The following is a 25,671-nucleotide window of genomic DNA, read 5'->3' as shown; positions in this document are numbered from 1 at the left end:
TCTTCCTTTTTAGTGGATGGTAGTTGGGAGGTGTGGAGCGAATGGTCAGTCTGCAGCCCAGAATGTGAGCATCTGAGAATTCGGGAATGTACAGCTCCACCTCCAAGAAATGGAGGAAAATTCTGTGAGGGCTTTAGTCAAGAATCTGAGAATTGCACCGAAGGGCTTTGTATTCAAGGTAGGTGACATGACAATGACCCCTCTCATTAACAGTGACCTGAAGGCATTTCCTTCTGAAAAGATGCCCAACTGCAGGGCTCTAGAATGCAACACCATCACTCACATTTAAATCCATAGGAGGCTCGTGGCTGAAATCCTTACAGATGTTGGAATACATTTTTAGGGAGTTATGTATCTGCCAATTTGAAATTCATTTGACTCTTGGCTCTTCGTTATGGCCTGAGGCAAAGCCCCCTGAAGTCAATTATAAGGCTCACTCTAGCTTCAAGGGCCTCTCAATTAGGCCCAAAGTGAATAATTTATCAGGATTTAGGAAGTGTAACCTGTACAGGCCAGGCTCACTTCATATAGACAGCACCAGGTGATTCTGGTGAGCCATGTAAAAATTCTTCGCATGTGTACAGTTTTGCCCGAGTGAGTCACCCAGCAGAAGTATATCTCACACTATTGGAACATGTCCTTTAGCTTTCCAACTTCTCATGGGATTAAATGGGTGAAGCACCAACATGTGTCTTGTTAGTGCCTTAGATACTTTCGGTCGGATTCAGTTCTCATTTGCACCTTTGCAACTCAGTAAAATTTCAAAGGTGTAACTAAGGGCTGATTTAAACTCTGCATGGTAAGTGTGACTCCCTTGCAACAAGGTCCTGATGCTTTTTGAACATTTGGAAAGCATTTAGCACATTGTGATTGCTGCCATAACAACTAAGGATCCAAGAAAAATCAGGGCTGCAGCTGAAATATCAACCTAGAGGTGCATAACATCCAGGACAGCTGCATATTCTTGAAATAAATGAGAAATTAACAAGTTTATTCCTCTGTTACATTCAATTCCATTTCCATGAAGCAATGTTGTCACCTCATCCCGTTATAGCAATAAAATGGCAGCTTTGGAAACAATCAGGGACTCTAGGACTGAAATAAGTGAATTGAAAAAACAAACAAACCAAGTTTGTTTTATTTTTAAATAGTTTCCTTTGTTTCTGTTTCCATGGAAGTGTCTTCCCCTCCCTCCTTAGTCACAGCAAGACAAGTGGAGAGCTCAGGCTCCAATCTAATCCAGTTAGTGTGGCAGTGTGCTGTGGTGGCTAAAGCACTGGATTGGGAGTCAGGAGACACAGGTTCTATTCCTAGTTCTGCCACTGACCTGCTGGGTAACCCATCTGTAAAGTGGGGATAATGACCTTCCTTATGCAAAGTGTTTTGAGAACTGTGGATCTATTGCTTTTTTTAAAACTAAAGGGTTCCTGACATCTGTGTTAGTCACTCAGTGTTTGAACTCACCTTTTATTCACTATAGTTTATAAGCAATTTACTGCAGTTTTATTGGATGATAAAGGGAACGTCTCCCACGTAGGTCCATCCCCTGCAGGGCAACATGCCTTGCACAGAACTGGCACTGGTTGTTGTGGCTACCTGCGGCATTGAGCACTTTCAGACTGCTCTAAATTTGTAGTATTGCTTCATCACCCAGCAGCCAAATCCCTCCCTAGTGCAGATCTGCTGAATTCAATGGCATTTACAATCCGGTTCGGATGTGGTGGTCGGCCTGAAGTCTCTAGCTTGCACTGCTTCCCCTTCTCACCGCCATGTCTAAAATGCCTCTAACTAGTAGGACATCCTCTCTATATAGGCTCAACATCTGCTAGCTGAATGAGAGAGCAATACTCTGATCTGGTATGGCGGTTTCCACTGGTGTCTTTCTTCCATTAATGCCTACTACTCTACTTAGAAATTCAAAGGAAGAATTAAAGAAAAAAGTATATTGTGCCTAACCAGTTGCACAAAGGTGTACACTCGATGGGAAGAAAGTGGTACCTTTATGGACCCCATCTGGGAAACAGCTCATCTTTCAGCATGAGATTTGGTTACCTTTTATTTTATGGCCATTAGTAACCTTTGTAGGTAGTGAAGCTTAAGATATAAACAGGTTTGAGAGTAACAGCCGTGTTAGTCTGTCTTCGCAAAAAGAAAAGGAGTACTTGTGGCACCTTCGAGACTAACCAATTTATTTGAGCATGAGCTTTCGTGAGCTACAACTCACTTCATCGGATGCATCCGATGAAGTGAGCTGTAGCTCACGAAAGCTCATGCTCAAATAAATTGGTTAGTCTCGAAGGTGCCACAAGTACTCCTTTTCTTTTTAAGATATAAAATTATCTAAGATAGGATTTTCAAAAGAATTTGTATTTCAGTGCCTACACCCCTTAGACTTTAAAGATCCTAAGCCTGGCTTTTTTTTATTTAAATGTAGTCATGTTATCGCTCATTCATTAGCTGAGATTTCCAGTGCTACAGCACGGTCCGTCCAGCTTCTGAGACATTAAATTAACAACCATTAATTGGTTAAGAGGGCATAGGCAGGACTTATGATTTATTTGTTTTCTTGGGTATAAGCAGAATAGTGAGTGAGAATCCGTGGGATACAGAATTCATTCAGCGTTTGAGGCTCAACCTGTGGTGAATGTAAGATGCTCATTGTTCTTTCTCCCTGCTATGCATGAGATGAACACCTTTCCCCACAGACGCTTGCTACGTCCCGCATGCCTTCCTGCGTATGTCTACAATATGCATATTAGTATATCCATTGAAAATCAATCTCAACCTGTTACCGTGGTGTGACTTGTCAGAAGTATGTGCTGAAAGGGGCATATAAGGATGTAACTGTGCACTGCAGCACGTATCCATGTTTATGGCAGTCATGCAGGTGGCCTGCTAGCTATTCTATGGCCCTCATCAGTAGTATCTGGATGTTTCTTACAGAAAGTGTCCCTAAAGGCTGTTGATTTTACTGAAGTTTTGCTAGAAAGGTAAAGGGATCCACTTTCACTTCCGGAAGCTGCAATGATAATTCCCTCCACTTACACTGTGCAGTATAATACCAGTACCTTGCCTAAAGTGTCCCATGCCATACTTATGCATTAAAGATGGAGGGACAGAGATGCCTCCTAGAGTTATCGTGACAGTGTGGAAAGGAGCTCATTGTCTGAGGGGAGGTTAAATTTGTCAAAAGAGCATATCAATCACAAATATCACTGCTTGATAAATTTACCTGTATTTATTGTGGTAGTTTCATGATCTCAGGGCAAGGATACAATCTCCCTGTGGTTTGTACAGGGCCGAGCACAATGGGGCACAGATCCTGACTGGAGCATCTGAGTATTGTTGTATCGTTAATAGTGTATGTTATCTGACGGGTCTCTATTGTGCGGCTTTTCCAACCATTTCCAAAGGGTTAATTTCCCCTTTCTTAGGCATTCTGGTTCTTTCTGAGCAGTCCATCTAGCTGCAATCTGTAGCCTTGTCTCTGAATGCCCTTGCCAGAAGAGATTTTATTACAATGAACCCTATCATGACTGTCTGCAGTGAATTATCACTTTAATATTGGTTCAAGTGCATCTTAGATGTTGCAGGAACACAGAAACGTAGGGCTATGCCAGCCAAGTGTCTCCTGAGGACCACACCTGATACTTGATACTGACTCCAGGAGTTTTAAAAAAACATGTCTTCAAAAAATGCACTGGTGGAGCTTTGTGTAGAAGCAGACAAGAGACTCTCCTCAGACACATTTCTATGGTCGATGAGGGAGAATCTGTCTCGTATTATATTTGAATTCTATTTCTGGACCTGGCAGCAATACACCCAGTAAACTTGGACTTTTTGCTTAGCCTCTGCACTGTCCCAGTTCTCAAATTTAGGAACAACCACTGAAAACCAGACACATGTCAAGCGGGAATGTTTTACACATCAAAAAACAGAAATCTCTAAGATTCTGCAGAGTGAATCTCACACACTTAGGTACCTCAGTTAATTGACTGAAAACGTGCTCTTTTAGTCCAGTTTCTTTTAATGACCTGCCTTTAGCTGTAATGCACTCATCTGCTGCTGTACCCTGTAATATGTCATTCAGACTGGAATCTGTATAGACTGTACCTTTAGAGAAGAGCTTGATTGTAAATCCCATTGGCAGAAACAGAAGGTTTTTGGGGTGTGGGCAGTTCTGAATGGTGCTTTTTACTTAGTCTCATACAAAAGAGAGTTTGACTCTTTCCACTTGTTCCCGCAGCTACAAATCCAGTAGTTTTGGGTCCTGAAGATAAAGCAGATTTCCTTTAGAAGGGATTAGCACCTTTGGTTTTGCAGAGATCTGAGTTGAGGAAATTCCACAATTGTGATTGAAAGCAAAGAAACTTCAGAATGTAAAGAACCTTTTGCCAGTCCATCTTCCTTGTCAGTAAACAAATACATAATGATAATATTTTTTTTAAAAGTGCTTATGCTTCAAGACACAAGACCACTGATTACAGATGCAGGTACAGTGCAGCAAAGCCACTTTTTCTCTTATTAAATTTAAATGAAAGGTGTCATATTGACAACCCTGGGCGAGACACAAGTCCTCTGTTTATCCACAGAATGGATATGGTACAGCTTTAACTATTTTTGCTTTATTCACTCTACTACCCTGTTAATGTGCCCCAGTGCTTACCAGGAGGAACTCTAGTTCTCAGGGGTAAAAGGAAGTTCATATCCCAGGCCCATTCAGTCCCCAGGCAAGGGGATCAGTGAATGTCATTGATAGTGGTTTTACAACGTGGACAATTATCTAACTGAAAACTGGAAAGAAACGCAGCAGCTCCTTTCACGTGGACTGCCAAAAAGCTGTGATATGGCAACAGCATTTGTTCAGTAATGCCCTGGTTTATTTAGTGTATTTTGGTTCGTTTACTTTACTTGGTTTGTAAATTTTCTGGGGCAGGGACCAGCCTCTTGTTCTGTGTTTGTAGAGTGCCTAGCGTAACTGGATCATGGTCCATGCCTGGGGCCCATTGGTGCTACTGCAATACAAATAATAATTTTAGAATGTCTGCCTCATCTGGCTAATTGCATTACAGTAAACAGAAAAAAATGCATTGCCAAACTTTACTTAAGTGCAATTATTTTTAGGCTATCTTGCCTTTTCCCACAGAATTCTAGTACTTCCATGTGGCTTAACATTTAAGGAGACAGTGACTCTATACACTAAATTTTTTGTATAATTATTTTTCTTGAAAACAACAACACAAACTCTTGTGTCCAGTAATTAACTAAATAGAGTAGGCCTGGGAACAAACCGTTTGTAGCATAGCAAAAATCTTCTGCCTCTGAAGCAGATCGTTTTTTTGCAAAGGGGACTTTGCATGAGTCAAGAGTGCGACGCTGTTGCAAAAAAAAGCAAATGTAATTTTGGGTTGCATTAGCAGAGGCATAGCCTGCAAGTCATGGGAGGTGATAGTACCCTTCTCCTTGACACTGGTTAGGCCTCAGTTGAACTACTGTGTCCAATTTTGGTCACCAGTATATAGAAAGGATGTAGAGAAACTGGAAATGATCCTGAGGTGAGCAACAAAGATGATCAAAGGGATGGAATGGAAGTCATAGGAGCAAAGGCTGAAGGAACTGGGTACGTTTAGTTTGGAAAAAATAAAATTAAAGGGGGACATGATAGTGATTTTCATATACTTGAAAGGCTGCCATAAAAAAAAAAAAGGCAAGACGAGAAGCGCAATGGGGTCAAACTACACTATAGCCGATTGAGGTTAAATTTCAGGAAAAACTTCCTAACTGTAAGAACAGTAGGATAATGGAACAAACTGCCTAGGGAAGTACTGAAATCTCCTTCACTGGAAGTTTTCAAAAAGAGGCCGGATAGCCATCTGCCTTGGATGGTTGAGACAACAAATCCTGCATCTTGGCAGGGGATTTGACTAGATGATCCTTGCTGTCCCTTCTAACCTTATGGGTCTATGATTCTGTGAGTTACAAAGTCTGTAAAATAGTATACACAACAAATTTGAATGAGAAAAGGGGCATTGTGAAATAATTTAGGCTCTAAATGCAAGCTTTATTTAATAAAGAAAAATTGGGTAGTGATGGGAGAATAAGGTTAAAAACCTTATGTGAGTAATTTTTTTAGAATTTTGAAATATGTGAATGAGTTGGAGGTCTCTGTATGCTTGGGGGGAGGAGTTGTTAAATCATTGTTGGGAGCAAGTCACAATAACAATAGTTTCTATTTCATGTATTTCAATGAACACAAGTAAATGAAATTTAACACAGTGTTCGGTGCAGCTTGGACAGTGAAAATGAACTAGCTATTTGAAAAGGATAAATGGGATTAATTGTGAAAAGCAAACTAGATTACTGAAATTAAAAGGAGTCTAAAGTGGAAGACTATTAGGAACATAGGTATTGACATCAAAGTGATATTATTTAAATGAGCAGAATTAAACTCTTGGCTGGCACTGAATAATGCCTAACCTGGAAAAATAAAAATCTATAGTGGGTTGATGTGCATGCAAATCTCTCATTGTATAGATTATGGTTTCTACTCTTTTTGCAAGGAGAAAAAAGAGCTGAGGAAACTAATTGCACATGTCTTTTTGTTGCACACACTAGTGATTGCTCACCCAACATTGGGGTCAGAAACCGGTCCATAGGTGTTGTACCTGAGGTAGCAAAATTTGGGGTCAAGTCTGTTCTCAGTATTATCATCCTATGTAAGGAGTAACTTCCCTGAAAGTTGATGATGCCAAGCTGTTGTAAGAGAAAGAAGACTGAAGCCCAATGATTTAAAAGGATTTACTCCAGGTTTATACCAGTGGAGCTGAGATCAGGTCTGGCCCATTATGTGTTTCATTTTTTAAATAGGTTGCTCTCCTGGTTTTGATGGGATGGCAGGTGGTGGGGAGCATGTGTTTGCTCCAAAACTTGAATCTCCATATGTGTTAATTCAATTAGACTGAAAAATTAAGTGTCTCTTGTCTCTTTCATCTTGGAGTGTGATGTGATATTACTCCTTTATGGGTCATGCTGTATGTATATAGTTATGTCAAATTATTTTTAGGGCCATAATTGCTTTCTCAGCTAATAGGAATTGATGCAATTATCCCGTCTGGTTTTTATTTTCCTTCGTGTTCCAATATGTGCCTTACCAGCTCTGCTTTACATCCCACAGGGAATTGTGAGGGAAATGCAGTGCAGTGCTGCAGAAAACTAATCTCTTGGAGTTATTTATCTCAGGCACAACTTGTTAACGTTGTTCCTTTCATGAGGCAAAAATAGAAATGAAACATTTCTGTGCTTAACAAGTATGGACTCTTACAAAGGCAAGGTTGGAAACCCTAAATTGCAGATAGGGATTGCAGATACCAGCAGTTCTTTCTAGGTAGGAAAAGTTCTAATCCTCAGAAAGAATTTTCAGACTTTCATTCATTAAATGAAAATTTCAGTGACCAGTTGGGGGGTTAGGTAGATATTTCATGGGAGTCCAGTTCTCAGCTGAAACAACGGTTCTCCAGGAAGTGAAATCTTTGAGGCGGAACAAGGAATAAAGTAGCGGACTAAGGACCTTCCCTCCAAAAAAATGAATCCAAACCATGGTAACACACAAACTTTGGACAAACAGTAGTGAATATGGTTTTCTGAAGATGTCTATACTTGTTGCTTACACAGCTCTCATTTAAAATAAGTAAGAGAAGCAAGGCTAAATATTAGCTATTTAAGGGGTCTAAAAACTCTGGAGGGAGACTGAATGATTACAGTACACTGGTAGGGTTAAAATGGGGCTGAATTAGCAGGAAACTATTCCACTGATCCATCTCACCACTGGAGAATGTCTCCCAAGGGAAGTTAGGAAGCTTTCTTGTGTTGTTTAAAACTAGACTGGATATTATGCTGTGGAGAACCATGCTGCATTGGCAGGGAGGCAGCCTAATAGAAATGTAGGTGCTGGAGATGGGGAACAAAACTAACCTTTCCCTCAAATTCCCTTGACATTTACCAAACTAAACCCATTTTGGATCTTGACGTAAATGTGTTATTCCAGAATTCATTTTTCCCTTTCCATTAGGAGTACAATGCTAGGTTTACACAATGATAACCAGTATGAATGTTGATGATTGAAAGGGCAGTGCAGAATGAGCAAGGCTGGTCTATTAATAGGAGTTCTAAATATAAGTGCATATGAACTTATCAAGTCCTAATTTTGGTGTCATTTTGATATCCACCACCTGTCTTTTCTGGAGTCTACAGTATGTTTGGCAAATGATTGATCAATCTGTCTTCAGCAAAAAAATATTTTTTCTGTTTTCCAAATTCACATGTGTTGCAGATTGTGTTTAACCATTTCGACCATCTGGAAAGTTAAAATTACCTTTTGTTAAATATTTGCATAAATAAGTATGATAGAAAACAATTGTTGGAAAATAATTCCCTGGTCGTCTATTCTATTTGACATCAATAGCACAGAATTTTTCAGTATACTAAACCCATAAGTTTTTGGTCCAATCTCCTCTTAAATACTTAGTGTTGGGGGGTCTCATCAAGTACCCATATCAAGTTGCCCCATAGCATGCATGGTCATATACCATACTGTGTGAGTGTGTTTTGGCTGTATTCACAGACCAGTCAGTCATGGCCAAAGTGCAAAAATTTCATCTGTTGTCTGTCATGGAACGTGACGTGAAGACATCTATTAATGCCAAATTCATACACGCTAGGTCAAGAGAAGGAGTTTATCATGAAGAACTATGTAGAGTAGTTAGGAGAGACCAGAACAGTTATATTTCAAAAATTGCTAATTGTCAGGGGTACAAAAATGGCCAGTGAGGTCCAGCAATAAGGATGTGATTCTAAAACAAGCTTTCAGACCAACAGCAGCAAATCAATGAAGTATTTGCCAGCTAAATGAAGGTTCATTTCTCCATTTGCACCTAATCTTCTTGCCTAAAAGGACACCAGTTTTTTGTAAAGTAAAGATACAACATGATGGGTAATGCCTGGTTGGCATTACAAGTGCAGAAGCTATGCACTAATCCATTTTCTCTCAGTCTTTAAAAATTAGACAGCAGATTGCCTTCCACTCATGAACAGAATAAGGGTGGAGTTTTGTGGGGTTTTTTACTCCCCCCCACCCCACACACACACACACGTGTGTGTTTTTAATTAGAAAAGGTTGCCATGGCATCACCAAGCTTGAGAAAAACAGAAATTGACTTGTGAAAGCAAAAATGACAGATCACTTTGGTTAGAGGCAGTCCTAAGTTTTTGTCAGTGTCTTGTGCATATGTTGCTTATTTCAGTGGTCATTCCATACTATTATTCTCTGTTGTATAGTTTCCTTGGTGGGTTTCTATGTAGAATCCAGTGAGAAGGATTGTGTGTGTGTGTTTTATTTTTTATCTATTTGCTTTAAAGTTACATGTTTTATCTTGAAAAAAACATTGATTTTTTTTCCCCAGTGCCCACAAAAGCTTGCTAGGTTACAAACTGATGCACTACAAGCATCCTTTGCCAGTGCATCATAAACACCAAAACATTCTGCTTTTCCATACCTCAGCCAGCCAGCCATGTTGATTTTGGCCAGATGACTTCTGGTTCTGCAATTTAGCAGGAGGAGAATACCAAACTCATTTCATTTCTATTCAGATCCACTGTAGATTGTAATCTGTGTTTGCAGGACGGGTATGTTTGTTTCCATCTCAAATTCAATGACTTGTGGTTCATTCACCATCTATGCACCCAATTTCCCATCATAAAGCTTTTTAAAGGAAAACTGTACCATAGGGGCTCAGCATTTAATTACAGGACATAAAAATGAGTCTTTCAACATGAATAATGGTGGACTTTTGTTCAATCACTGTAGCACTGAACCTTTTTATTGTCAATAAAAATAACGGAAACCACCTCATAACCAGTTTCCTTTCTTTATCACGCATTCAAATGGTCCATCTAGACTGTTAACCTGACTCTGACAATGGCTAATACCAGTTGCTTCAGAGGAAGAAACCCTATAATGGAAAATTATGGAATAGCTCACTTACTGAGAAAGTTTTCCCAATGCCAGGAAGCTCGAGGTAGATTTATACCCATACCATGATTATTTCATCCTAGCCAAATATGTCATTTTTAAAATCCTGCTAAGTCCTTGGCCTCAGTTATATCTTGCAGCCATGAATTGCACTATTTAGTTATGTACTGGTTATAAAAAATACTTTAATGAAAGTTACTCATGCAGATAGTCTCTCTGAATTCTATGAGATATTCATATGAGTTAAGGGGTGGTAAGAGTGGGCCCTAAATTGCAGTGCTTGCCGTGTGTGTGTGTGTGTGTGTGAGAGAGAGAGACCAGTACTATTCTTCATCTAATGAGGAAGTAAGCACAGTAATTTCTAAAATCAGTAAGGAAATTAATAATTAATGTATAGTGTGAATGACTAATATAATATAGACTGATATACACACACACATGCTTGTATTTGTGTGTGTTGCATATACAGGTACATAAGAATGAATATTAACCATGTATGTACTTTTGATTGTTAAACAAATATTTAACTAATCAGTTTTCCTTTAAATTTTTATTTCATTACATCATCCTTCATTGAGAAATATAGATGATTCTTGACTAACTTCATCTGAGCTCGCCAGGAGTAAGTTAAGAGTAGGGGTGTGTGTGTGTGTATGTAAGTGTAAAATAACCAAGAGAGGTAACAAAGAAACTAAAACAACTAACTGAGAAATAACTGGAAAGAAATACCTTGGAAGAGATTTCTTTTAAATGATGATGGAAAATATATGGACAACATAAAAAATTCATATTGTTAGCAAACAAGGAGAAAACTTTTCATTTATAGAGCAAGACAGAAAGTGATATGGGAAATAGATACACTCCATGTAAATTTATTAAGTGCAACTTTGTGTCTCTCTCTCTCTCTCTCTCTCTCTTTCTCTCTCTTTTAGATAAAAAACTTCTTCATGAAATAAAACCCCAAAGTAAGTTGTTTTTTGTCTTGTAATTTTTTTTTTCATTTTCTCTTTCATTCTGCTTTATTTGTTTAGGAACTAAATAAACAAAGTTATATGAAAGGCAAATGGATTAACAAAAGCCTCTTCTTAGTAATCATAGATTTTAGATTAAATATAAAAAAGTGACTATTCTTCAGCAGTTATGAATCAAATTGTGGGCCATTTCTGCAGTAATGCTTACCTTAGAATTACTCTCTTGAGGTCTGTTGTGGTTTTATGATTAAAACAGGACCAGATGAAAAATTTCTATATAAACAAAAGGTTTTGCCCAACCAGCTGAAATTCCCTTTTTACAAAAACACCCCCAAATGTCCAGAATTTCAGTGAAGACATTTTGATTATATTTTTGACCTAATTATGTTGTGGGGAAAAATCTATTTTCTGAGAAGCACTAGTTCTGTGTCTGAATGTGTGAACATTTCTTTGAATTCTTCTGGTGAAAGATTCCCTATGAGTGCATATTATTTATTTGAAATTCCCAGACATGAAGGCCATGTTTTATAAGGATCCTAAGTGAATTAGGCACTTAAAATTCACTGAGGTTTGGCCATCTAACTATTTGGCAATCTTTTGGACATCCCAGCCCAAGGTATATATTCTTAGGAATACATGCAGTAGGCTTTAGATGTCAAATTGACAGTTAATTTTCATGGGGTTTTATAATGGGAAGTTCAGTAAACACAGTTCAGAGTATTTTGCTATGTTAAAAAACAGGGATTTATAACCAAAATTATTCTTTCATAATGCATCTCGTCCACTGATACTTATAATATCCACACAGATTGAGGATGTATAACTTAGTTTCAAAAATGTGATGCAATAAAAGTAAATAATAAAGAAGAATAATTATCCTCCTAGATAGCTGCACCTCTTGGCAGGCTGAAGGAACTTGGCCTTCAGTTTCTCATCTTGTAACACATTGGAGTTCTGTGGGTGTCCTACATATAAACGATTGTTATTACATTTTATTGCTTGCGTTGTGCAGAGTCCTTGAATAAGAGCATTTCCCCTGTGCTTTTTCCAATTATGAAATATTTCTATGGATATTCAAAATCAAAAGCAAACTGTAAAACATTCCATGGTTGGCTTGCATTATCATGCCCTTCTAAATTTGTCTTAATGGGACCATCCCCGTTCTGCCCTGAACTACTCTTTTATTTTGTAACTTATCTTGAGCAACTGTCGCATTTTCATCTATGCACCTCCTACTTAATTATTGGATCCTAAAAGTGAATCCGTCAAACAGCTTTAATTTCTGATTTATTAAAAATAAAACCTTAATGGAGTCCATTTTAGTGCATGAGGCTCCTAGGGGAATTAAATAGTGTTTCCTTAATCTGTGAGGCTAGAAGTACATTATATAAATACAGCTTGTTGCTGTTCATTGAAAACAGGGGCTTAGTTTAAGACTACATGAATCATCACTGATGTGAAATCAATCAATTATGAAGATAATTAAGAAACAACCTGTTCTGCGAAATAGCCTTATGCATGGTTCTCTGGCTTTGACTGGTTTCATATCTGTTAAGACTTTCACGTGCTCAAAGAATGATTGTATGGAGAGAGATTTCCAGAGGCTGGAGGGTACAAAAAGAGAGCAAAGTGAAGGGAGACGGAGAATAAAAGCTAGAGAAATCTTTGATATCTCCTAACAAACTGTAATGGCAAACTGGAGGAAATGTGTGCCCTCTATGGCTCGTGGAAAGCACTTTATTGTAAATGAGATAATTTAATCAATTACATTTCCTAATGTACTAAACCAAATGTTTCATTTTCTGCTCGTGCACATCTTAAATTATCTTCAGGTGCTTTATGAAACTTAATCATAGTTAATAGAAACTTCATTACCATCAAATATGCTTTCAATAAATGTTGTGTAACAGTGTCAGGAGATGGAGTGAAATATTAGTTATGATTACCACAAACACGTACCCTGGAACAAAATCACAGAAACTTATTGCTTTAAGAAAGTCACTGACTCCTCTGGGTCAGGAGGATGCAGTTCATTAAATAATAATTGGTTGACTTCAAGTGTTCTTTTCAGTTGAATCGCATCTGGAAAAAAACACAAAGTACCAAAGCAAAAAAAAAAAATCCACAGTTCCTTTTTCTTGAATCTCCATTCTCCCAAAGGAAAGAAATTCTGCATAAGAGGTGAGAATGGAAAAAGAGATTAAAGTGTTTTTTTTTTCCATTTTCATTTGTTATTTGGAAACAAATAATAGTGCTGTGAATAGAAATGAACGAATAAACACATCTTTTTATAAGCAGCATTTTCCCTTGGAACAAAATTAGTACCATTTTGCTTCTTTAAATTGTCATACTTCGTGAATTCTTTTCTTCCCCCCCTGAATCTCAACTGTTTGTAGGTTTCAGAGTAACAGCCGTGTTAGTCTGTATTCGCAAAAAGAAAAGGAGTACTTGTGGCACCTTAGAGACTAACCAATTTATTTGAGCATGAGCTTTTGTGAGCTACAGCTCACTTTTTGCTGTTATGTCTTTTCATCCCTGACTAAGAAATAATTGTGTGAATACCTGAGTATCACTTTCAGGTCATCTCTTAAATAAAACCACCAAACAAACAAACAAACAAACCAGAACACTGAATATCTTATTAAAGATAAGGAATCCTAGAAATAAACCTTATACCTAGAAGAGAACCATCAAATTTAGGTCCCAGTTGTGTTTTTAAAAATATATATTTTTCATTAATGTAAATTGTTTTTGTTTTTCTAATGCTGTTGGTTTTTTCTCCCCCCAAACCTTTTTAATTAGTATTTGAATATTCTCCTCAGCACTTGTAATCCAAACATGGCAGACTTGTGCTGAAATCAAAAATGAAACTGACTGATCTATTTTATTGTCTAAGATGAGTGGAAAATGAGAATGTAAATTATCTAAGTAAATTTGTTTGAATAATGTAAGAATTAAGAATTATGAATTACTATTAGTAACATAGCTGAGAGATTTTCTTAATGATTTTTACCCCAACAGTGTTTAAAATGTGACAGCTTTTTAAAATATTCTCAGTTTTACATATCCTGTTTTGACAGTGAAGAATAACTTCTGAATTCCTGCACTATACGTCTATTGCCACCTGTACGCCTCTGGCAGCTGCGGATTTTTATTATTAGTGGGGGTATGCATGTTTAGATCAGAATTTAACCTATTTGTAAAGGAGGAGGGAACAAATTAAGATTTTCCACTTTTTTCTGTATAAAAGGGATACTTTTTACAAAGTTTATATGTTTAAGACAACTACTGGATAGGTCAATGTAGCTCCCAAAAGGACGGGAATGTGGAGTTGGGGAGCTCAAACACTTGTTAACTGATTACTTCTACCCTCTGGGATATATACCATTCCAGGATGTTTCATAATAAACAACACATCTCCTGGCTTACCCAACGTACCATTTATCCACAAAAGTTGTCAGGAATAGAGTATCAGAGTTAATTATCTAACAACAAAGATTGCTTGGGGACACATAAGTGAGAAGAAATTGAAACGTGGTTGATTTGTAGACTTCCTTTCTTGTACCCTGGTGTTAGAGATTGAAACTGAGGAAAGAAGGTTACTTTTGTGGTTAATGGCAGGGACTCAGGAGATCTGGGTTCAATTCCAGGTTCTACCACTGTGTGACATTGGGCAAGTCGCATGATTTCTCTGTGCCTCAGTTCCCCATCTGTAAAAATGGGATAATGATACCTCCTTTGTTGGTCTTGTCTATTTGGATTGTCAGATTTTTAGGGCAGGAAATGTCTCTTACTCTCTTTATGTATGTCACCTACCATACTGGGGAGGGGGAGAGGGTGCTGATAATGACTGAGCCTTTCGGCACCAACATAATTCATAATAAAATGGACTCAAAACTCCATTGTAAATTTTATAGCATGACAAACTTTCCAAGAAATGGTGTGAGCAGAATTTGAAACATTTTCATTGTAGTTATGGCAAAAGTTTGGGCAAATCATGGGTCAAAACTGGGCACTTGCCTAAGACCATATGCCATAATTACAGTGGTGGTTTGCAAACATTGACCACTGAATAGCAGGTTAAAGCTTCCCTCCATTTCCTGTTCTGTATGACAACTGCCAACAAATGCTAACTTCTCCAATCACGCGAGGAAAGAAAGCCAACCCATTTCCTAACACAGCAAGAGCAACAATTTCTGTTTGTGTAGAAAGAAAAATTTAGTAGAAATAAAAGAATCAAATGTTTTAAAGATACCATATGTTCATTATAAAATTATTTCCAGGTATTTTTAAACCTTATGTGGGTTTGGGTTTGATTTCACCCAAAATTTAAAAAAAATAAAGTTTCAAGAAAAAAAAAGTCAGGGGTCAATTTGGTGATTTTGTTTTGTTTTTAAACTGTGTGACAACCTGTGCCACAAGATGGACTAACTGGGATCTCTGACTAAGATTAATGATTATTTTCTTTGTAAACTACAAAATCTGTTAAGAAACATCATGACCTTAAGGATGACTAAAGTCATCCTTGTTTTGATCATTTCCTATTCCTTTCCACATCTGTTCTTAAGCATCTCTATAGCTGATCTATTCTTAGTCATAGAGATATTCTCCTTCATCTGCATCAGTAAAATATTACCCAGGGAAGAAGCTGACCAAAGATTGCTAACAATCTGGAGCTGTGTTTCCAGAAATATTTTTCTTTCTTCTTTTTTTAGAACCCAGGAGCTCCTGAAATATCCCTTTTTCCCCTTTTCCATCATCTAAATATGAAAACATACATGCTCTGTCTCTTTCTCTTTCTACTGTTGGTCAAAACCTTCAACCAGTGCTTATGACTTATGCAGTAACATGTGAGCTTTATTTCTAATGAGCTACTTGGAAAAGCAATATTTCCCCCCCCAAAAAAAATATTAAAATTGTAAAAATAAATATGATTTGTATTTTTACAAATAAAATGGCTTTTCAACTAAACAGAATTTTTTTGCGAAAGAAATCTAGTTCTGATTTTAACAGCCCCCACCCCACCCTCCACACACATACAAAATCAAGAAAAGTGTAGACAAGAATAATTTGACCATCTCTTGTTTCTAAATGTTCTTTTTTAAAAAGTCCCATTTTGTGGCACATTGTCAAACCAATGACAGCACAGGCTAAACATGGTCAGATTGTACCCTGAGGTTGCTCTGGTTGGCAGCTCAGATTCTTACACCACTACCATACCCAATTTTGAAGCAGCACTGAAAAATCCAATCTTAATGCTTAATGAGAGAGGCATGTCCAGCATCAAAGATCAGTCCAAGCAGAAAGACACTAAACTCCAAGGGCTTCGGCAAAGAACTAGAGAACAAACTGTACACAGAAGTCGCTCACTTTAAGTTCCTTCAATGTGTCCTGGCCCTCTCCAGAAGCTAGAACTCTGACTTCAACTCAGAAGAGAGACACTGTTCCCCTCACAGCAACCAGCAATGGGCTTTGATGCAACTCCCTTCCTGGAAGAACTCCTTCAGAAGAGCCTCAGTCAAGAAGATACTGCCCCAAGCCTTATCCCAACAGAAACTAGGTACCAAAAAAACCTACCCTCCAGAACTTGTGCTGCAGAGGCAATTTAATTAGCTAGAAATGATGATCTACAAGTAAGACTGTTGAAGGTTACTTTCATGAATAACTGAGTGTACTCCATATATCGTCAACATTATGTCATAGCCTACGTCTCCCCTGCCACCACAATCGGCCTTCTTTTGCATGTGGACACTCTGACCCAAAAGAAAATTATGTTTTGTGCAAGGGGCATTAAGTTATGAAAGTCAAACAAAGGTGCGAAATATCAGAGGGGTAGCCGTGTTAGTCTGTATCCACAAAAACAACGGGGAGTTCGGTGGCACCTTAAAGACAAACAGATTTATTTGGGCATAAGCTTTCATGGGTAAAAAAACCCACTTCTTCAGACGCATGGAGTGAAAATTACAGATACAAGCATAAATCTATATTGGCACATGAAGAGAAGGGAGTTACTTTACAAGTAGAAAACCAATGTTGAATGCCAATTCAGTCAAGGTGGATGTGGTCCACTCCCAATAATTGATGAGAAGTGTCAATACCAAGAGAGGGAAAATTGCTTTTGTAATGAGCCAGCAAATTTTCAAAACAAAGGTGGCATCTGATACAAATACAATAAATGAATGATCATGTCAGGACATTAAACTCTACAAAGACCTTGAATTTTTTTTTATTTGTGTTATAGTGTTTAAGTTTCCTCAATACATCAGTTTGCATCTACAATATCCCTTGTGGAGCTGGATGTTGAAAGTCCCAGAAACTATTAGCCACCCAGAGTAGGAGAAATGCCTTCATACAACAGATCTGAACACTTCACAGATGTTCCTGGACCATAAGCTTGAAATCTTTACGGGTATATCCCCTTTAAGCTCAGGTGCACGAGTATGTACATGTTGGAGATTTTCTGCCACTGTTTCTGGAGTGGCCACTGTAAATATAAGCCCTGAGAGTCTCTGTCTCTTTAGTAAGTAATGCAATCCAAGGAGAACTGGTTTAAGGTAAATGGAGATTCTGTGAGCAGAGTTTGCTTTATATCTCTGAGTACTTGGCTTGCATTCTGTAGAGGACAGCTTGGTAACCAATAGCCCACTTGCTTCAGCCTACTTATAGCAGCGTATATCTTAATTTCATTTTTTTTTTTTGCTGCTGGTTGCTCCTATTGTACAGCTGCCTTGAAATTAGGGGGCTGTCAGTATTCCACTGGTGCATTTGGCTGAATAGCTAGTGTGCGTTCCTGGCAAGTTACGTGTCCAACATTTAGTTTAAATAACTAAGTGGTAAACCAGAAAAAGTAACTTTTACAAATTAGGTCCCTGCTCACAATTTCTCAACACACATCATCAGCATCCTTCTGTCCTATTTCTCTTAAAATTGTCTGGCCATCTGTTTCTTGCATACAGTATAGGGTTTGAGGGTGAAATTCCCACCTGTGCAGAGCTCGGCACAAGATAATGCACTACATAAACCCTCAGATTGAGAATTAAGTGGTGCAAGGCCATCTACTGGCTTTCTATACAATACTGCATTCTTCCTCTATGCTGTTACAATGCTTCACAATGGATTCTCTATTTACTGCTCAGTTATTGAAATAGTTCGGTCTGAATTTCCAATTCATACTTATTTTCACGATGATTTGTTTGTTTAAAATAATATGCTTTCTTCCAATATGCATTTGATAATGCAGCCACCATATTGTGAGACAGTAAACGCTGCACAGAGTAAATACATGACCATTTCTTTCTCTAAAGCAGAGTTCAGCATAAGGGGAATTATCTAAGGGCCCACAAAGTGTCTTGCCAAGTAATTTAATTTCACGGTTCTTGGTCCCAACTCCCACCCGATCATGCATAGTTGGACCCAGACAGCTCTGTTATTGCAGGTTTCATCTGGGCTACTCTCACCTGCTACCAAAGTTTTAAAATGTAAAAAACTTGGTCATAAGCTGCCCATACATAAGCACTGTTTGGTTTCATATCTGTTTTTAATGGCAGAGAGCACTTGCAGGGATTCCAGATGATGTCTCAGATTCCATCAGCTTAGTAGGACGCTATCAAACCCTGTAGGCTGACTCCTTAGCTTTGCTCTGTGTTTGAGAGGTAGTAAAGTAAAGCCCACAGGAGAGAGTGAAATGTGAAATCTTTACTTCACCAATCATTCCATCAACTGTGCTCTCTCCTGGATGAGCATCAGGGCTCAACCCCAAACCCTACACGTCCCTGGAGACCAGTGAGAGACAAGAGCTGGTGTTGGTGCTGGTCCTGCTTTGAGCAGGGGATTGGACTAGATGACCTCCTGAGGTCTCTTCCAACCCATATCTTCTTTGATTCTATAAGAGGCGTTTTGTTCCCTAACAGCGCCTATCCTAGCTATAGTTGCTCTGGAGTCTCCCCTTTACTAAGACAATGTAACTCAGCCCTTAATCTCCACGAGGCTGGAATGGGTAATGATACTTGTCAACCCCACTGTACTCCCCCCGGCCTGTGGAATACACTGCTGGGTGGGGACTCAGCTCGGATGAGATTTGCACTCGGTTCTCTTCACTCATGGACCTGCGAATGCTGAACCCCCCCCAGTCACACGAAATGTCAGACGACTTGCCAGCCATTTCCTGGAAACACCAGATGTTCCAGTTGTCTCCTGTTATGGTTTTTTTTTTTTAACACCTTTCCCCATGTGTTAAATAATCATGAAGGTTTATGAACGTGAAACAGAGGGAGAGAAATTAAACCAATGCCCATACAGGGCAACGTTGCTGGGCAAGAGGGCACCCTATGCCCTCACTACACAGCATCCAAAAATCTCAGCATATTCCTCACTGGGAAAAATGAGTCTTAAGATCTAGTCTGAGCCCAGCTTAATTTTTACCTTCCCAAATGCACCAATCAATCCTTGTGTGGGCAGTTTGGGGGCAGTGGAGACGATGCGAGTGTGTGTCGCTAATCTGGTGCCTACCTCTCTCCTTTCAGATATCGAGAACGCCAGTGACATTGCCTTGTACTCAGGTCTGGGGGCTGCCGTCATTGCTGTAGCTGTGCTGGTAGTCGGCATTACACTCTATAGACGGAGCCAGAGCGAGTACGGCGTGGACGTGATTGATTCATCTGCGCTGACAGGAGGCTTCCAGACATTTAATTTTAAAACAGTCCGGCAAGGTTAGTGTTGTGATTTCATCCTCTTCCCTCACAGCTTCTTTGAGAAAGAGCATTGCAGCATCTGGCTGCATGAGACTGCCACAGGAGCTGGCTTGCACAGAGCAAGGCGTGTGGTCTCATGGCAAGGGTTGGGCCCAGCGGCTGGAATTCTGGGGTCTTTTCCTGTCTCTGCCACCAATTTCCGTATGAACTCAGACAAGTGGCTAATCTCAGCTTGCCTCAGTTTATCCCTCTGTATGTGTGTTAGAAGTTGAGTATATTATTAGGTTCTCCTACTGCATAGACAACTAATAAACGCAGAAATCATTAGCATTTAGTAAATTCCTACTCAGTTCCTACTTCTTCTGTTTCTGTTTCCCAACTGAAAGTGATTAAATTTTCATTTGTTATATTCCTAATTTAAACAACTAATTTTCAAGCATTTTATGTTACATTGTTTGCATGCAAATTTCTATATTTTAAGATATATAGAATAGTCGAAGACGCACAGTTGTGAAAATATATTTATTTGCTTCTTTTTGTTAAAGGACTTTAGAAGTTCACTGGTAGATTTTCCAAGACATAAATAAAACCCCATGCTAAAAAGCAGTCAGTTTCCAGGAATATTTCCTTGGCCAAAAAAAATGAGATTTTGAACTGAAGTGGCGATCATTATAAAATCTTGTATTTCTTGATTCGGTACCAGTATTCTAAACTAGATGCTGGCCTTATTGTGGGTGGGTTGGTGTGAAAGTGGCCCAATTTTTTTTTTCTCTTTAGGAAAGTGAAATGTTGCAATTGGTGTGTGTATGCATGTGCGTGATCACACACACTCACACACTCTCATTCATTCTACTTTCCAAGAGAGACATGCTCCACAGAGCATAAATAAAAACTTTTGATGCAGAGGAACTTTACTCATTTATCTGGAAGTTCAAGTTGCCTGTGAGGAGTGGTATATAATTTGCAATTATATCTTTTCCACATTATCTGAGATTAACTTCTTATTTCATTTGGAAACTCAATTTGTTATAAAAATCTTGTTTTGGGTTTTGTGTGGGAGATTTTGGTTTGGTTTTAGTGTTCACAGACACCTCACGGAGGCACATTAAAAATGCCCACACAGATAGTTTCTTTTATTTTAGGATGCATTCGTTCAGTTGCAGCTTCTTTGGATGTTTTGGGAATTTTTAAAATGAATACTTGCAAACAAACAAAAAGCCCCAAAACGGTCTGAGATTTCACATGTATTCTAACCCTCAGCCATACCTATAAATCACTGTTTAAAACATTTTAGCCACAAGCTTAAATGCTTTGGTGGATCCGGGTTTTAAGGCTTGGATCCAAACTCCATTGATCTCAATGGGAGTCTTTTGCATTAACTTGAGTGGCTTTGGAATCTGGCTCTTAGAACTTAGGTACATATATGATTTTCTGATTTGTGGTTTTTGTTCTTATGCCAATTACAGCTTTAGTTTCTTCAGAATTCCACACAGTTAGGAATGAGATTCAGATACTCAGATAACATGGTGATGAGCATGATATAAAAATCTAGACAGAGAGACCTCTAGGGACTATAGAATCCTCTTTCAAACGCTGGAAAAAACAGAAAACGTCTGGCTTGTTTTTTTTCCCTTCCTCAGTGTATCTCTTGCAAATTGTTTGGTGGGGTTTTATTGGCATAAATTTTAAAACTGGAAACCCTAAATATGTAGAGCCAGATTCTATCTCCCCAAACTGGCTTTGTGGAATGATACAGGTAGCTCAAAGAAGTCATAACCTGGCATCAGTCTGTGTGGAAAGGTGACCTTTAACTGGAGTAAAGCCAGTGTACTCCGTTCCCATACCAAGATGTAAGAGACATGTCAGAGGTATCTGAGATGAGGGGAAAGAGTAGCTCTAATCTGCAATTTTTAGCTGTTGAACACTCCTTTGGGAACAATGGCCATATGGCATAAACTATAGCAGCCTTTGGGCAACTCTGTTTTATGTTGAAGTAGTTGCATATTGGCCCAGAGAATCATTTTGACCCAAATATGGCAGAGGAGAATCCATCCCATATTATTCATGATTTCATTTCTTCAGTTGACGGCTTCATGTGATATCCCCAAATCTTAACCTTTCTAGTTTAGAATAATCTCTTTTTCGTAATCCTTAATCCATTTAGAGGAAGAGACTAGTTCTTCTGACATTAGCACGCTGGAGGTTAGCAGTAGGAGGAATTTAAGTACATTATGCTTAGAGAAGCCTAGAAGTTTTTATCTAATCTGTCTATCATGTTTAATTGAGAAATGGTGCAACTTGCTTAATTGCCACCTTTTGGATAGGAAAGAGTTGGTGTGCATGGGAATTCTTTTTACATTTGAATCTAATCATTCTGAACAATCAGTTATACACAAACATCTGAAGACACCCCGTTTCTTTAATACCATCTGAGCTGGAGAAAATATAGTAAGAATCTCTGCTGTTGTGTTATATTGACGGCAACATCATTTAAAAAAGAAAAACCAAAAGCTAGGTCTTTGGAATGACTCCCTCCCCCCTCTTTTTTAAGATGCTGAGAGCCGCAAAGAAAGGCTTAAAATTATGCTTATTTTCATCTAAAGAGAAATCATACCAAAGGCAGCAGCATTTGGTTAGAAATATGCATTAGAGCAGTCATTACCCACAATGAGTAAGCAGCTAAAATGCCTATTGCCTTATTTATCAGTGGTGCTGATGAAAATATTCAGTGGATGCTAGAACTGCAGGAGGACATTTGTCTGCAATTCAAGTTTTTCTAGCAGATTAGACACGGATCTGTTGACCCAAGCGTGAAATGAAAGGATCTGCTAGTATGTGAGAATGGAGCTTCTGAGGGATCCAAATTCTACACTTTTTGAGAATGATTAGTGATGTTACCAGTCCAACTTGAGACACATTAAAAGAGCCTAATTTTCAAAGGGTGGGTAGGCTCATCACTTTCTGAAAATTGGATGCTTTTTAAACGTCTGAAGTTGGGAACCCAAAAATCACAAGTCCTTCTTGAAAATTTAGGCCTTACATTGATTGATTCTCCTCCTCTTTCACCGGGTGTTCTCTGAGTCATTCAGCACCCAGAATTAGATTTGGAGCCAACCTTTTCTGGATAGTTGTGGTCCCACATGTCTAGTCAACCTAGTTTCCTTCAAGCCTGAATCCGTACCTTCCGATAGGCTCACTAAAAGAGTTGTGTTCAGACATGTTTTCATTTGATTTACATTTGACTCCTTTGTTACATGTGCCTTGACACCGACTGGAGCATAGGAAAACATGGTGTTCAAGTATCCTTTAGATCTGTTGCATTGTTCCATCTCCTTTGGGACGTTGCCACGTGATTCTGATTTCTGAGAGCATTGGAAAACGAGAGGAAAGCTGGATGGGTGGTAGTGAAGAGATCAGAAGGAGGATGCCAGTGTGATGAATTCATGCACATTTCTCTAGGAATTATCAAAACAAGGATAAAACCTTGCATCTCAGACTCTGAGTGTTTTCAGACATCTCTTAGCCTCTGAGGCTGGCTTGTTTTAAAGTTTTAACTTGATCTGGCAAGAAGCACAAATCCTTCAATGGACTTTTTACCAGCCGATTCTAGGCACCTGCATATATCCACTTGACTGAGGTTCCATGTGGGCTTGGGATTTTTTTACCTATATCTACCTATATGGAGCTCATTGCAAGATAAGGAACTAGATCAGAAAATATTCTGCTTTAACATTTGTGAAGCCCAACAGAATAATTTTCCAGCATCTGTTCTGATTTTATTCTTTGTTATATTGCCTGGATTGCTTTTCAAAGTTTAACTGCAAACAGAAGAGGGAGACACATTATCTTCTAAGAGCAGGTTTTTTTATTGTCAATATATGAGATGGATATGTTGCAACAAATGATCATTAGATGCCCATGGATATCAAGGGCCGGATCCTCAGCTGATGTGAGTCAGCATTGCTTCACTAAAGCCAAAGGAGTTATACCACATAAGAGTCAGGCGCCCAAAATTTTGTAGTTAATCTATAGCTGACTATATTTTATGGACATTGTTTTCCAGACTAGCCACTGAATTAGTACCCTGAAGGAACCTATAATTTGGGCTAAAGTGAATAACAAAAGAATTAGTACAACAGCCTTTGCAAAAAGTATATTGTGCATTTCTAGTACAGCGACTTTCATCTAATGATCTCTGAGCACTTTACAAATGTTAATTAAGCCTCACAACTCTCCTCTTTGGGTAGGAAAATGCTATCTGTTTTTATAAATAGGGAAACCATGGCACGGAAAGGCGAAAGGGGGGATTTTCAAAAGCAATTCACTGACTTATGAGCTCAAGCCCAACCGAAAGTTACTAAGGTGCTTTTGAAAATTCCAGTTAAAGTGACTTGCCCAAGGTCATACAATGAATCAGGTGTCCTAGGTTCTATCCCTGATTTTGCAACTAACACGCAGCCCCCTACTTTAACCACTGGGCCACACTCCAGAATTGTAAGGTACAACATAAAATGGAAAGGTGGATAAACAGACTTTTTCCTGTGTGGGTGTGGAACTCCACCTCCCTCCTCTATTTTTCCATTACTCAGATTAAATCCTGGTACGCAGGCATTTTTCTAGGAACCACTGTGCACAGTGGTCAGTTTGGATGAGCTATTACCAGCAGGAGAGTGAGTTTGTGTGTGTATGGGGGTGGGGAGTGTGTGAGAAAACCTGGATTTGTGCTGGAAATGGCCCACCTTGATTATCATGCACATTGTAGGGAGAGTGGTCACTTTGGATGAGCTATTACCAGCAGGATAGTGAGTTTGTGTGTGTGGTTTTTGGGAGGGGGGTGAGGGGGTGAGAGAACCTGGATTTGTGCAGGAAATGGCCCAACTTGATTATCATGCACATTGTGTAAAGAGTTGTCACTTTGGATGGGCTATCACCAGCAGGAGAGTGAATTTGTGGGGGGGGGTGGAGGGTGAGAAAACCTGGATTTGTGCTGGAAATGGCCCAACCTGATGATCACTTTAGATAAGCTATTACCAGCAGGACAGTGGGGTGGGAGGAGGTATTGTTTCATATTCTCTGTGTGTATATAAAGTCTGCTGCAGTTTCCACGGTATGCATCCGATGAACTGAGCTGTAGCTCACGAAAGCTCATGCTCAAATAAATTGGTTAGTCTCTAAGGTGCCACAAGTCCTCCTTTTCTTTTTGCGAATACAGACTAACACGGCTGTTACTCTGAAACCTGTGCACATAACAGTTTCCCTTGCATGTAAAATGGTAACTGAGTACTCAATCAATTTCCTTTCATTAGGTAACTCCCTGCTTCTGAACTCATCCATGCAGCCTGATTTGACAGTGAGCAGAACGTACAGCGGACCCATCTGCCTGCAGGACCCCATGGACAAGGAGCTCATGACAGAATCTTCGCTCTTTAATCCCTTGTCAGACATCAAAGTCAAAGTTCAGAGTTCATTCATGGTTTCCCTGGGGGTGACAGAGCGGGCCGAGTATCACGGAAAGGCACATTCTGGAACATTTCCCCATGGGAACAACAGAGGCTTTACGACAATCCATGCCAGGAACAAAACTACATACATTCAGAATCTGTCATCTCTTTCAACAAGAAGTGAGCTGAGAACAACTGGCATTTTTGGCCACCTGGGTGGCCGTTTAGTGATGCCAAACACAGGTAGGTCGATCATTTACTTTTTAAAGCACACAAGACAGATGTGATTTAAACCCTTTTGCTTTATAGCATATGTCATAAATATAAAGGGAAGGGTAAACCCCTTTGAAATCCCTCCTGGCCAGGGGAAAGCTCCTCTCACCTGTAAAGGGTTAAGAAGCTAAAGGTAACCTCGCTGGCACCTGACCAAAATGACCAATGAGGAGACAAGATACTTTCAAAAGCTGGGAGGAGGGAGAGAAACAAAGGGTCTGTGTGTCTGTCTATATGCTGGTCTTTGTCGGGGATAGACCAGGAATGGA

At 39.1% G+C, this 25,671-nt stretch overlaps 1 protein-coding gene across 6 annotated transcripts in view; it reads left to right on the top strand.

Moving 5' to 3' along the window:
* UNC5D (unc-5 netrin receptor D) overlaps nt 1–25,671 on the top strand; it is a 324,448-nt gene that overhangs the window by 243,891 nt on the left and 54,886 nt on the right. For 5 of the 6 annotated variants that reach the window (XM_075123365.1, XM_048829131.2, XM_075123366.1 and 2 more), the window contains exons 7-10: nt 14–178; nt 10,960–10,992; nt 19,521–19,706; nt 24,995–25,372. In XM_075123365.1, coding sequence (XP_074979466.1) covers nt 14–178; nt 10,960–10,992; nt 19,521–19,706; nt 24,995–25,372 — 762 coding nt within the window. The remainder of the gene's footprint in view (nt 1–13; nt 179–10,959; nt 10,993–19,520; nt 19,707–24,994; nt 25,373–25,671) is intronic. The other variant, XM_048829132.2, reaches the window with a different exon arrangement.

Source organism: Caretta caretta, chromosome 26 (assembly GCF_965140235.1).
Source record: "Caretta caretta isolate rCarCar2 chromosome 26, rCarCar1.hap1, whole genome shotgun sequence".
NCBI classification, from domain to species: Eukaryota; Metazoa; Chordata; order Testudines; family Cheloniidae; genus Caretta; species Caretta caretta.
This window is presented reverse-complemented; position numbering and strand designations above follow the sequence as displayed.